This window comes from Argopecten irradians, chromosome 7, assembly GCF_041381155.1.
Source record: "Argopecten irradians isolate NY chromosome 7, Ai_NY, whole genome shotgun sequence".
In the NCBI taxonomy this organism is placed as follows: Eukaryota; Metazoa; Mollusca; class Bivalvia; order Pectinida; family Pectinidae; genus Argopecten; species Argopecten irradians.
The window spans coordinates 30,595,328-30,608,045 of record NC_091140.1 but is presented as its reverse complement, the minus strand read 5'-3'; the positions used below and the strand labels follow the sequence as shown (position 1 = coordinate 30,608,045).

At 33.7% G+C, this 12,718-nt stretch overlaps 1 protein-coding gene across 1 annotated transcript in view; it reads left to right on the top strand.

The window, feature by feature from the left end:
• The first annotated feature begins 5,267 nt into the window (after nucleotides 1-5,267).
• LOC138328119 (uncharacterized) overlaps nucleotides 5,268-12,718 on the top strand; it is a 63,855-nt gene continuing 56,404 nt past the window's right edge. Inside the window, exon 1 of the mRNA XM_069274755.1 lies at nucleotides 5,268-6,249. Coding sequence (XP_069130856.1) covers nucleotides 6,179-6,249 — 71 coding nt within the window. The 5' untranslated portion in view covers nucleotides 5,268-6,178. The remainder of the gene's footprint in view (nucleotides 6,250-12,718) is intronic.

Genomic DNA, 12,718 nt, shown 5'->3' with positions numbered 1-12,718 from the left:
TGTTGGTTGTGGAAGACAAACGATAGATGTCGCTCGAGTCACCTTAGATAGCAGGAAATTTACAACCTGACAGCATGTCAAGCCTTCAGGGGCACTGCAATGTCAGTAGAACACAGATAAATGATCCATTCAAGATCACCTTCATCAAGGTAATTACCTGTGTAATTTTAAAAGCTATGTTTTAGCATGCTAGGTTTTTATATCCAGATAATATACAATGCACAACGCATTATTCTTACGGTGCATATAGTATTTAATATATTGTCGTTATATAACCACCAGAAACCTTTCTCGGTTCTTCATAATTTTAGAAATCAAACTTTATATATAAATAGCAGAAAGAGAAAAACTCGCGTGATAATATTTGATAAATGTAATAATAAGTGTGATAAAAAAACAATTGAATTACAAAAACTTTATATTTTGAGTAATATTCATTTTTGGGTAATCAATTCCTATTCCAAACGGTTTGTGATTAAGAGGTTATCGTTAACCTATCTATTTTTGAGTTGTTAATTTTAAACTATTAGTATAAAAAAATAAAAGAAGAAAGATTCGTAAATGAATAGAAGACCCTTGGCTATTTCGGGGAAAACAATTTAACATATAAATAGTAAACTAGAAATGACATATTCATAATCATAGGGTTAAAGACATTTAAAAATAAAATCACAAAATTATACGACAGAACTGCATACTCAGACTGCGTCGAGTTGGCATCTTGTTAATGTTAATATATATTATACATGGCTGTCATGAGGTCACATTTTTGGACGAAATTCATGCAAAACAAAGCAGAAACTTGTTATGATTAAAATTGGCCGTTTATTATTATATAAACGATGGACTTGGTAATGTTCATGTCTGTATTATACAATGACGCACATCACATAATTTGGTTTTAGATGGGGAGTATATGCCGTTTTACTGCAAGCCGCTCAACCCTTTAATTGTTATTTCGGGGTTTACGCAGCGCTTTTGCTATGGAAACTTATGCTTCCCTCTACTTTTAAAGAAAAGCCAGGTTTCCAGGGGAAACACCTACGTTTTGCTAACTGAAGATAGAAACCATCTCATACGTATTCATAGATAACCCATATGTGAACAGCAACCACTCGGAAACTGACACCAGATTATTGACATCATTGATTTCCATGTACTCATGAATGCAAACAGCCTTGATATGATATAAACATATCAATAGTCTGGGACAAGTTATAACATTGATATTTCAGATTAAAACAAGCATCACTTGGCTGGTGACAGCAACTGCTGCAAATTTACATTCAGGGTTAAGTACTTATTAAGTACATATTTCCTGCTTAGGCATGAGTAAATTTCCAAGAATACGCGACAAGATATATAAAGATCACATGTGATTCATGAAAAACGCAGGTCCTGCCACCAACATATGTTAACATGTATCATAAAAATGTTTTGTTTCTAGTTTGATTCATTGGAAAAAGCTTATTACGCGTAGGATGATGTCGGTGCCCTTCTTAATCAGTACAGCACAAGGAAATAAAATAATACAACGTAGAGCTCTATAATAACGCGGAATAGATCTAAATCAACGGACGCATTTACATAATGCATTACTATCGTTGAATTAAATTCCATTAAGTTTTCTGTATTCTTCATTGTAGTAAACCATTTTGGTTACCAAGCACAACGTAATAGTGGATGTTAGATTGCTTGAGCACTTCATGCCTAGCACAATTCATAAAATTGATTTTGAATGTATGCATATGTAACTATGAAAAAACATGAATGAGCGAAGTAATAATCCTTTTAGAGAAAAGCGATACTATAATATATTGATGGATTTATATTCTTGGTATTTCTACACACCGGGCAACGACTGTGGCCATTGGCGATTGTCGATCAGAGATGTGTTTGTTCACAGTTATACCACCTACATAAGTACTATTTAAACACATAACTATGTAGCGTTTGAGAGTTACAAAGGTAAATCAATGGTAACGTTTCAAGTCCCAGAGTATCTAGATAAAGAAATTGATAACTTCTTCGGGGAAAGATAGTTATCATACTTTGAATAGATAGTCAGGGTAATAAGAATTGTGAGGAATACATTCCAAAGGTAAGAACGGTGGGTATGATGTTAGTCAATTATGTCTCATCCGTTATCTATATTATATTGAACAATTTACAGTGACAAATTAAAAAAAAAATACGCAAGCTTCGTTTTAGCAAATTATTGACAAATATTTCCTTAAATTTCATTCACCAATTGATATAATGTATAACTACACGCATACTTTTCAAGCATCTCAATCGATTTAAACTTCTAATCTCTGGAATGTTTTCAAACAATGACTGCATCAAGCTGCATTTTTTCTTGCATTTTAGTCAATGCTCTCTTATCACCGTCGGCGAACCTGGGTCCACACGCAGACCACCACGGCGTTTGAAAAGGTAAAAATACTTTATAAATAGCGTTTCCTAGTGAGTTCGAACACCTTCTACCCCATAGGTCTAGACGATATCCAAGATAGTTAGTTTGTGGTAATGACTGGCGAAATGGCAGTAAATTTTGGCAAGGATTTATGTGACAAGGGATATATGAATACATGGCCTGGAAGCTGTATGAACATTAATTGTGCTGTAATGCTAGGCACCCTGAACTTTGTAATATCTTACGGCTATTTCCACTTGCTGATTGATATTTCCGAGTATTTCCTTCCTTGATCGTACTTGATATACTATATACATTGCATGTGAAAGGATTGGTGGTGCAGCAGTCATGTTATAAGTTAAGGTAAAGTGTACAACCAAAAATGTAAATAAAAAAAATGGTATACATGTAAATATTTGGCTAAGTCCTCCTCTGAACATACAAACAATAAAAACCTAAATAACCATACTATTTTTAAATTTATGTTTTTTTTATAAATTGGAAAACTGAATTTTGAAAAACAAATCTGTAAAAATCGTACGATCTCTGAAAGTAAATAATTGTTGTTGACCGATAGAGCATTTTACAATGCAATAGCAAACAGTTTTGTCTAAAAAATGGTTATTTAAATACAAAACGGGGGATAATTAAAACTATTGTATAAGGACGTAAAAGTGAGATTGGATCTCTCGTTGCCCTGAAGTGTAACTGCATAACTCGGGCAGTAATGCGCTTTACCTTAAAGCCCTGAAAGAACTTAATAATAACATATTTAAGCAGTTATTATAATAATCACTTATACAACAAGACAATGATCTGCATATTTGGATTTGAAATCCGACTATCTAGAAAATCTAAAATTTGTAAATATGTTCCTACATTATTCTTAATCAAGCAACTTCATACGTTGATTATTGTACCCCCGAATCGAAGTATGAGGGTATATATATACTGATATTGGTTGTCCGTCTGTCCGTCTCAGTCTGTCTCTCTGGCTGTCTGTAGACACAGCTTTTTCCAGCGCACTCCTTCTTAAATACTTGGGATATTTTTTATAAAATTTGGTACACAGAACCCTGACATAGAGGGGAATTGAATAAATTATGTAGGGTTATGCAATGTCCCTATTACTGGAATTTTTACTAAAGTTTTGCAGCGGGGGTATTAGTCGTCCACTCTGGCGACCTGTTTAGTTTTGTTAACACCTAGGGTCAGTTGTGTTACCCCCTTTATGCTGCACAAATAAACTACCACCTCTTCTGTCTCGTCCAGGATGACAGAATCCAGAACTTCCTCACAGGGACGAAGTCCAATTCCTGGCAAAAAATGAGGCAGTGTCAAGGGAAAGATTAGGAAGAAGAAAGTTAGGAAGAAAGGAAAAGATAAAATCCTAAAATTAGTCGCACAAGACGATCATGCTGTAGGGGATCATGAACAATTCTAACGCCCTACCTGTAGGGGAGAAGTAATGTTAACCAGTTTTGATGATAAGTACAATATATGTAATTTGATATTGTACTTAAATAAACGTATGTAAATATAATGAAGCAAACCAAACCAAATATTAAAGTTACAGAAGAATTCAAACAAATTCATTTGTACAGTAGTGGGATCTGAACATGTATTTAACTTTCTATCTTTCTATCTTAATTCTGATAAGTATTCTGAGTACTATCAGTAGTAGAGTGATAAAGCGAATTATTCCATGTAAGGAGAATTACCAAAAATTATCAACTGATAAACATAATCGTTTACTTTACGTCCAAATGTTGAATGGAAACCAAATATGAAGTAATGGCAGAGACAGCTTCAAAAAGAAGAAAGTCGCCGATGTAAAAGAATGCGCACTAGAAGTGGAATTTAGTTGCCTGTTTGGACCAATAAGTATTAAGCAATATGTCTCAATTAAGCGTTATACATAAGACTACATAATGAATTTGGAATTTAGTTGTATTTTACAATCATACAGTAGAAAGCAAAAAATAATAAGAATCGTTCAGTTCCATATACCATAGTGAGATGGCAACATGCCCAACCGCTTTGTTATCGTATGAAATAATGAAATGGTTCATCATGTATGTTATGTATATGTTATCAGCGATGACGTAATCACCGCTTACACTACTAACAAGACACACCATATCTAGAATTAATGAAGGGTCAGCTCCATGCAAGATACTAGTATAATAAATAAATTATACTTAAGCCGAAGCGGCCATTACTTACACATTTTACAGGAATTTTACCTGACGTATCAGTGCATGGAGTATACCACGGACAAAGTTCCCAGACGATGACCTTGATCTAGTTATTTCAAGGTGACAACATGCTAGACGACAGTCAACAATGTGTGTCGCCGAGTTAGACCTGCGCTTGTTTGCTATATAGACCTATGTATTTCTCTCTTATCAAAATTTTATAACAACGGGAAATCCCCTACTGATATTTTTTTTCGATAGCAAGTCAAATCGTCAGTGTTATATATCTAAACAAGCTTTGGAAAGTATGCGTAAATCAAAGTGATGTCATCAAAGCGTTAACCAAAACATTAGTAAATATAACCAGACGGTTCATATCTCAGTTACATGCACACTTTCGCTCTAACACATGAATAAGATACAGCCATAACCTGCATTGTATTCACATGTCCACCTCCTGCAATCTGAAGCCTGAGTAAGAATACACAAGTCGGATCTAAGTGATGTAATGCAGTGTGCTGGTACACATAAACTTAGGTATAAACTAGTTTACATATAGATAATAGAAAAAGTTTTATTCATTTTCAAAGTCGACTAAATCGACTAAATATGCGTTAATCAGGAGTGAAGAAAACAGGATATCAAACTAGTTTAGGTTTCCGAATTCGTTATCGCTCCAGCATCCTCTTACGATCTTCCGGGTGGTTGGCCTAATATATCCTTTGGTTGTTCCGGCTTGGTGAACTAATATTAGGATGTTTTTCTTTGTGTTGTGACGCTTAGATAAAGAAAACTACCTATCGCCTTGCTATGATGTTTAACATATATAAAGGTTAAACTTTGTATTTAAAAGTGGCTATTCGCAAAATGTCTCAAGTATCAATATGGATACTTCTAATATCATTTCTTGTAAATGTTTGATAATGGAGAGTAATACAAAAACGTATATGGAATTCTACTTCACGACAGTGTTAATGCAAGACATATTGACACTCTTAAAGGATGGATATCTATCAAGGACATATATCAATTTAATAATTGAAATAGTTGATACTCTGCCCTCCAAAATGAAGACTTGAGTGTTTATTTACTGTGTAAAGTTTTAAACCCTTATCAATTATAGAGGAAAAGACAATTATCACCGATGGCAAAATATAACCCCAACATTATGTTAATGGGACACCAATAGCTGTGTAGACTGACTCACGAAGCCGAGATACACTAAGAGAGAGCACTAGGCACTAGTCGGTAGTAGACACATTGAATGTCAGTATTGTACAAGACGAGGCGACACATTGGGCCAGCCATCACACACTACACAAGTGCTATAGAGTTTCAATTCGCCAATTTTTAAAATACGATTATCTGTTTTATTCCTTTAAACAGCAAATGGCTTGTATATAAAGTTGGTGTGTTGTGGATATACGGTGAGGTGAGGAACATGTGCAATCTGATGAATGTTTTTGTGCTTTATAATAGCGATTTAGTATTGAGTCCTTACACTGTGACGGATGGACCGTGTGATCGGCTTTATTGGAGAAATAGTCTTTAACACCGTTAACAAATGGAAATACGAGATGGTAGCCAGGTACGTCTGTTAGATGGCTGGAACACAGGTGATACAGCCAATCGAAGGTAAGCATTCTTCAATGGTTACATCCGCACAGTTTCTACAAAAAATTCATATCATTCTTATATTTCAGATAATTCATAATCTTATGAGCATATGATATAGTTGTGGATGGTCGTCATTGAAGTTTTTGATATGGATAAAGATGACGACGACGACGATGATAAAAAGGAGAAAAAAATAAAAAGCAAGATTTCATGAACGGGATATATTGTTTAAGATCGTCGTCGTCATCATCGCCATCATCATCATAATCATCATAATGATCATCATCATCATCATCATCATCATAATCATCATAATGATCATCATCATATCATCATCATCAGCATTATAATGATCATCACCGTCACCATTATCATCATCATAATGATCATCATCACCATCATCAAATTTGACATTGTAGTCATCGTTGTAGATTACACTTTCTTTAGTAGATCAAATGTTCTATAAATAAGTTATGATACAGTCAAATCATTTACATTATATAGATTGCTTTATGCATTTTATTGCATAACCTCTTCTAATACATAGCCTACTTATACATTCCGCTGAAACATCAAAGGATATTGACCTACTGTTAGTCTTGTTATAGTTCTTACATATTAACCAATGTATCTATATGGCTGTACTTCCAAAAAACCTGCCGTAAAATGGAAAATTGGTTGGGATTTAAATGTCAAAATAGTCAGCTCAGTGATATGATAATTCATGATCGTGTATCACTTGAAGTTGGGTAACAAGGGCATGATCACTCGTTACCTGTGCTTTCTGGTATAACCAATCAATATACCAATAAATCGATAGGTCGATCAATCAATAACTCTATCAGCTGTTCATCAAGTGTAATCCAGTAGAAAGTCGAATGTTTGACTTTTGATAGCGATGTAAGATATATGCAGCATACTTGTATGAGGAATTACGTCGATCAAATATTTACAAAGTTTCGTATCTACTTAAGGCAGAATTAATGATACACATTTACTTCAATTCGTCATGTGAGTGACTCCAATTAATCCGATCCCTGAGCGTATACCACTACATACGAAGCATATCAACATATATATCGCTTGCAACGGACGTTCCTTTCCTTGATATTCATAACTTGATCTTGAAGTTTCTATGTCGTTATTGAGTAAGGTTTCGTACAACACATATATATATACTAAAGCAAAAATAATGGTGTATCAATTTAAGTTGAGTTTCATATTTTCCATTTTGACTGTATTTTTTAAAACGTTTCCTTGGTATGTATACAAAACAAAATAAGACACATAAAAAGTTCACAAGCATAAATGCGAATTAAAAGAATTGTCCACTTTTTCCTTGATTTTAACATTAAATCATATGCACCAGTTCTTAAAAAACACCCAGACCTTTATAAATGGTTTGACCTAGATGGTATCGCGGGGTTTCCTAGATGTTACGTAAAGACTGTACTTGTACCTTTTAACATATTGTTGAAATGATATTATGCCGTCATTGAATTAGACTCTAAGAGAAATCATCAACAAAAGGCTTTTACTTCAGTGCATATTATGGCAAAGGATTCAATATGTCATTTATCTGAAATATATCGGAACATAGTACATTTTGTAGTGCATGAAAGTGGATGCAAGTGCTTTTTCCATACATGCATACACACCGAAGAATTTAAGAACTTCATCGCACATATCTTTATGATAAATATTAACATTATCACAGCAATGTTCTAAATACAGATTAATAATTATGTAATAAGAGAAAATACGTGGTGTAACACATCTTGATATGTTTTACTGGATATCAATAAACATTCGTTACGTCATAGCGAGCATCTGTGTGAGTTTAGTATTTTATAAGGTATTTCTGGTCCAAAATGGCAATAAGATATTTACTAATGATTGAATGTCCACACAAATTATGTAACTTTCACATTCTGTAGTGCGGGCATATATATCGCTAGATATGAGTTATAGATATTAACTGTTATTTTCAATTTAAGTCTATAAAGTTCATCAGTACTTTACATGTAATTGTTTTTGTTATTTCAAGGTCTAGGTTAACGTCGAAAACATTTCGATGTATGATTTGGCCTTTTAACAGCTAATAGGTATGGCCACGTTTCTCGGTGGTAAGTGGAAGTTGGAAACAGCATTCAAATACTATAAAAGTGCCATTTCGTGTGATTTTAATATCATTTTGCATCACTAAATCTCCTTAAATACATCAGTCCGCAAACATATCACGGATTGCTAACTTTGAAATATTATTACTGTCATTTTAGACAGACATAGTGAACATACCACGAATAGTAAAAAAGAGAGAGAGAAAAAAAAAAACCCAAAAAACAAAAAAACAACTCGCGAATATGCACACGGTTACAGTATCTGTTCACTGTGGGTGGTTGAAAGTCTCAACTCTGTTATCGGACGTAGAGGGTTAGGTCGTCATGACCAAAAGTCACCTCTATAGCTTTATGTCTTCACCTACTGACAATAACCAGTCCCATGTTGAACTGATAAATCAGATTTGTTCTTTGAAATCGATTGATGGAAGTAGTTTCAAGATAAACTACGAAAATATTCCCTAATTATAAAGATTTATAAAGATCTTTCCCAGTCCTTAAGGCAATTTTGCCTGATATGCAACTGTTGTTTTCCGTTACACGATGTAGAAACGAAATTTTTAATTGAATATGTTTTGCAAATGCCAATTAATGAAAATATTTTTCTATTTTTCCCATTCTGGAAATATTAATGGAAATAAGACCAATATGGTTACACATTGACACAAAAGCGGACATATTTGCGCATGCATTCAAGCAGTGGTATGTTTTTCTGTTCTTGAAAAGCAAGTTGGTAGCAATCAGCAAGAATATCTCAACATTCGGTATAACACCATTAGATAAAAAATGTACAGTGTTTAAAATTGGATAACCTATCGTAAAGCTACACAATTTTAATTGATAAGAACATATAACGTTTTTCATCGACCGACCAGTTATCTGCATTTTTCGTTAGTTATGCACCACAAAGTGAAGTGTTTAGGAGCTTCATTACAACCCTATGGTATAACACAAGTGCAACATTGTAATAAAGATTTCAGGCAGGTTTAGTTTGGTTATGTTCCTAAAAACATTAACTTTTATTACATGAAAGCCGGCATATGTACTCCACCTCAATTTTAAATATATTTAAAGGAATAAAGTAGGATTTCAAGCAATTTGATAAAGAGATAGCTACAATGTATGCTGTTAATTTTTCACATTTTAATTTTTTTCCCTGCACAGTTTTCCTTTTTTTTCTCCACTTAGAACATTCTTGATACACACTTAATTATCATACCAAATGCATAGGAATACTCGTATTGGTCTGACAACGAAATTTAACATAATGGCATTAATTACAGCTACATGTAACGTATTTGTAAAGATAACATGTAAGCATGTTTCGAACTGTGAGGTTTTAACGTTGATTTATAATTTCATACTACCCCTGATTTACACATGTGAAGTAATAGCTAGACAGTCCTGAAAGAATGTAAATGTTGAATTTGATGATGGAGACGGTTATGAAATGATAGTTAGTATTGTGTAACTTAACATTTGATTATCGTTAATGTCACTTTTTTGTTCTACGTCGTCCTATTGAGAGCCACAGTCATTAAAAGAACGTGTTTCGTGGAATGGTAGAGCAAAGTAAACCGGAGTACTCAGAGAAACACCATAGATATACGACTTGTATTTGGTGAGTGTCCTACGCTGACTTCTCACTTGTGATCCAGATACATTTATATTTTTCTGTTCAATAGTTGAATATTGAGATACTTTACCAACTGCCCACCGCAGCTGGGAACAGGAAGAATTATGGTTAATTATAAGACACTTTTAGCTCACTGCAATGGTGGACTAGCGGACAACGTAAGACGCATTAAACTACTCACTCTCCTTGGTATACTGTTAACTACATTATTTTTGCGAGAGCCACATTTGCGCATAATTTTGCGAGAAAGCGCAAACGCGAATTCAAATGCTTCGGAATAATTATAATAAGCGTATATATGTATATGAATGCACAATTGTCAGTTAAAGTCCTTGACGTGATTTTATGCATTCGCGAATATGTTTAAAACAACGCAGACGTGAAATATTGTTTACGGGAAATTAAAAGTAATGATGAGTGTTAGAATGCCGGACTAATTTAACCACTCGGTTAGCATGACCAAAGATTGGACCATTATGTAACAGAGGTCTAGAGGTTGTTTAAAGGGTAGACAGTGACAGAATATTAACCACTCGATCACATCACTTCGGTTTAGAGGTACACATATCTATGTCAGACCTGTCAGAGATCCATGAAGGATTGCACTACACTACGCTCACGAGTGAAAAATGTAGCGTAGCCTGTACGTTGTACAATCAACCGTGGGTTTCCGACGATGTCGAGCGCCGTATAAGGACATGATTCTGGTTCTGTCAATATTTCGCTAACTACAAACAGACATAATTGTAGAATACCAAAAACAATTTACATCGAAAGCATTAATTTAATATATGTCTGGCTGCTTAATATAGTAAACAGATCCAAGTCACCTTGAGAGTAATCCCCGCTCTTGTCTTCAGTGGAATTTACTTAAGTAGTTCAAGAAGAAGTATAACAAAGGACGTCCTTCTAAATTCGTCCAATTGCTTTATTTTCGGACAAACAATGCATTGTCTGGTCGGCGCATTTCCTTTCGTTTTTATCCTCATTACACCTCATTCATATTTATAAATCTTAATGGTGCCGACTACAATAAACTATAAAAGGTGCATAGTCGATTTAATATGTTACTTATTAGGATTTTTAGACAAATATATTTGCAAGGTTTTCTGATGGTTTTAATGCTGATATGACGGATAATACAGATATATACTGCAGTTGATATTGACATTCTCACCCTCTGTAGGTAACGCATCGTTAATGTCACCCTACAAAGCTCATAGTGTGTACTGAGTGACATTTTAATTTATACAGTGCACAGTTAAATTAGATACGTGCTCATATGCAATGCTATTTTGATATGAACTATAATAATATAACAGCTTTACATGTAATTAAATGTTTAAAAACAAAAAATAATGTGTACTCTTCAACAAAAACTTTTTATACGTAAAAAACTAGCTTTTCCAAACTAATACGAAGTCACCAACGGAACTAATTGAAGCATTAGTCAGCATGACTGTTAATTTTCTTTTATGAAAACACAATTCAGAATTCGATAGCACGCAAATGTTAATTCATGGTTGTCAGTATGACCCCTTGATAGCGAATTTACGTATTCACGAAGGCGCTTAATATCGTTTCCTCAAAAATGAAGTGATTTACAGTATAGATGTCTAATCTACTTACATATGTTTGTAACCTGGTTTTGTTATTATGGTATCCGTTGTCCGTCTAACATCGTTTATTTCTCATTGATTTACTATTGCTTGTTCTAAAGCTCAAAACATTAAAAAACAATAAAGTTGATGTTTTTATGATACTGATATGATTTAAGTTAACAAACTGTACACATTACGTAATTTAACATGGAACTGCCACTGTCTACTTTCAATATATAACCGAATCATAGGTTATTGCAATTTATTACTCATCATAAAATTTCAAACTTTAATTCTATTCCTAATATGAATATTATGAAAGATTTATGAGATTGGATTAAACGTCTCCCATGTTGTCAAGTGAAATACGTATTTAATGTTGAAATGTCTCCCGTGTTGTCATAAGGAATACGTATTTTATGTTTCTTAATGCAATAAACACTCTGAAATGAACTATTTTGTAATCTCAAATAATATACATATTAAATTAAAATTGCCAATCATTTAAATACCATATATCCTGTCATGCAAAAATTGCATCTTGAATTTATATCATCATAAATTTCAGTAAGGAAATTAAGAAATTTGTAAATCATAATTTCTTTCGTTGATAAAAAATCCACTTTACATGAACAGTATCATGTTGAATTTAGATTTTCAAAAAATATTAAATCCAAACTGGTTGATTTTTAAGAGTCATTATTAAAACGCCTTTGCCACTTCAGAACTCCCTCCTGTGTATTCCAGATTTGTATACGTGTTATGCCTGGTGAAGAGTGATATCAAATCTACAGCGAGGATCGCCTGCATGCAGACAGATTCACTGTTTATCGTCATAGACGATAACTGGTTCTCCGACAAGTACGCTCTCTCCAATACAGACTGCTATACAATACAATATGATAGTTCATTTTATATAGAATGATTTAAGGAGAATATACCGTTTATCCTTAGGTTTTACTGACTATTCATCGACAAATGAAAAATCTTTATTAGTTTATAGACCTCATTATCGAGTTGTTAAATGTGGTTTTGATGGCACTTATTTTTCTAAAGTGTCCGACCACATTTTGGTTTCTAGCTTGAGACCCTAGTTTTATAAGTTGGCAAATACTGAGTGGAGCTTGAGG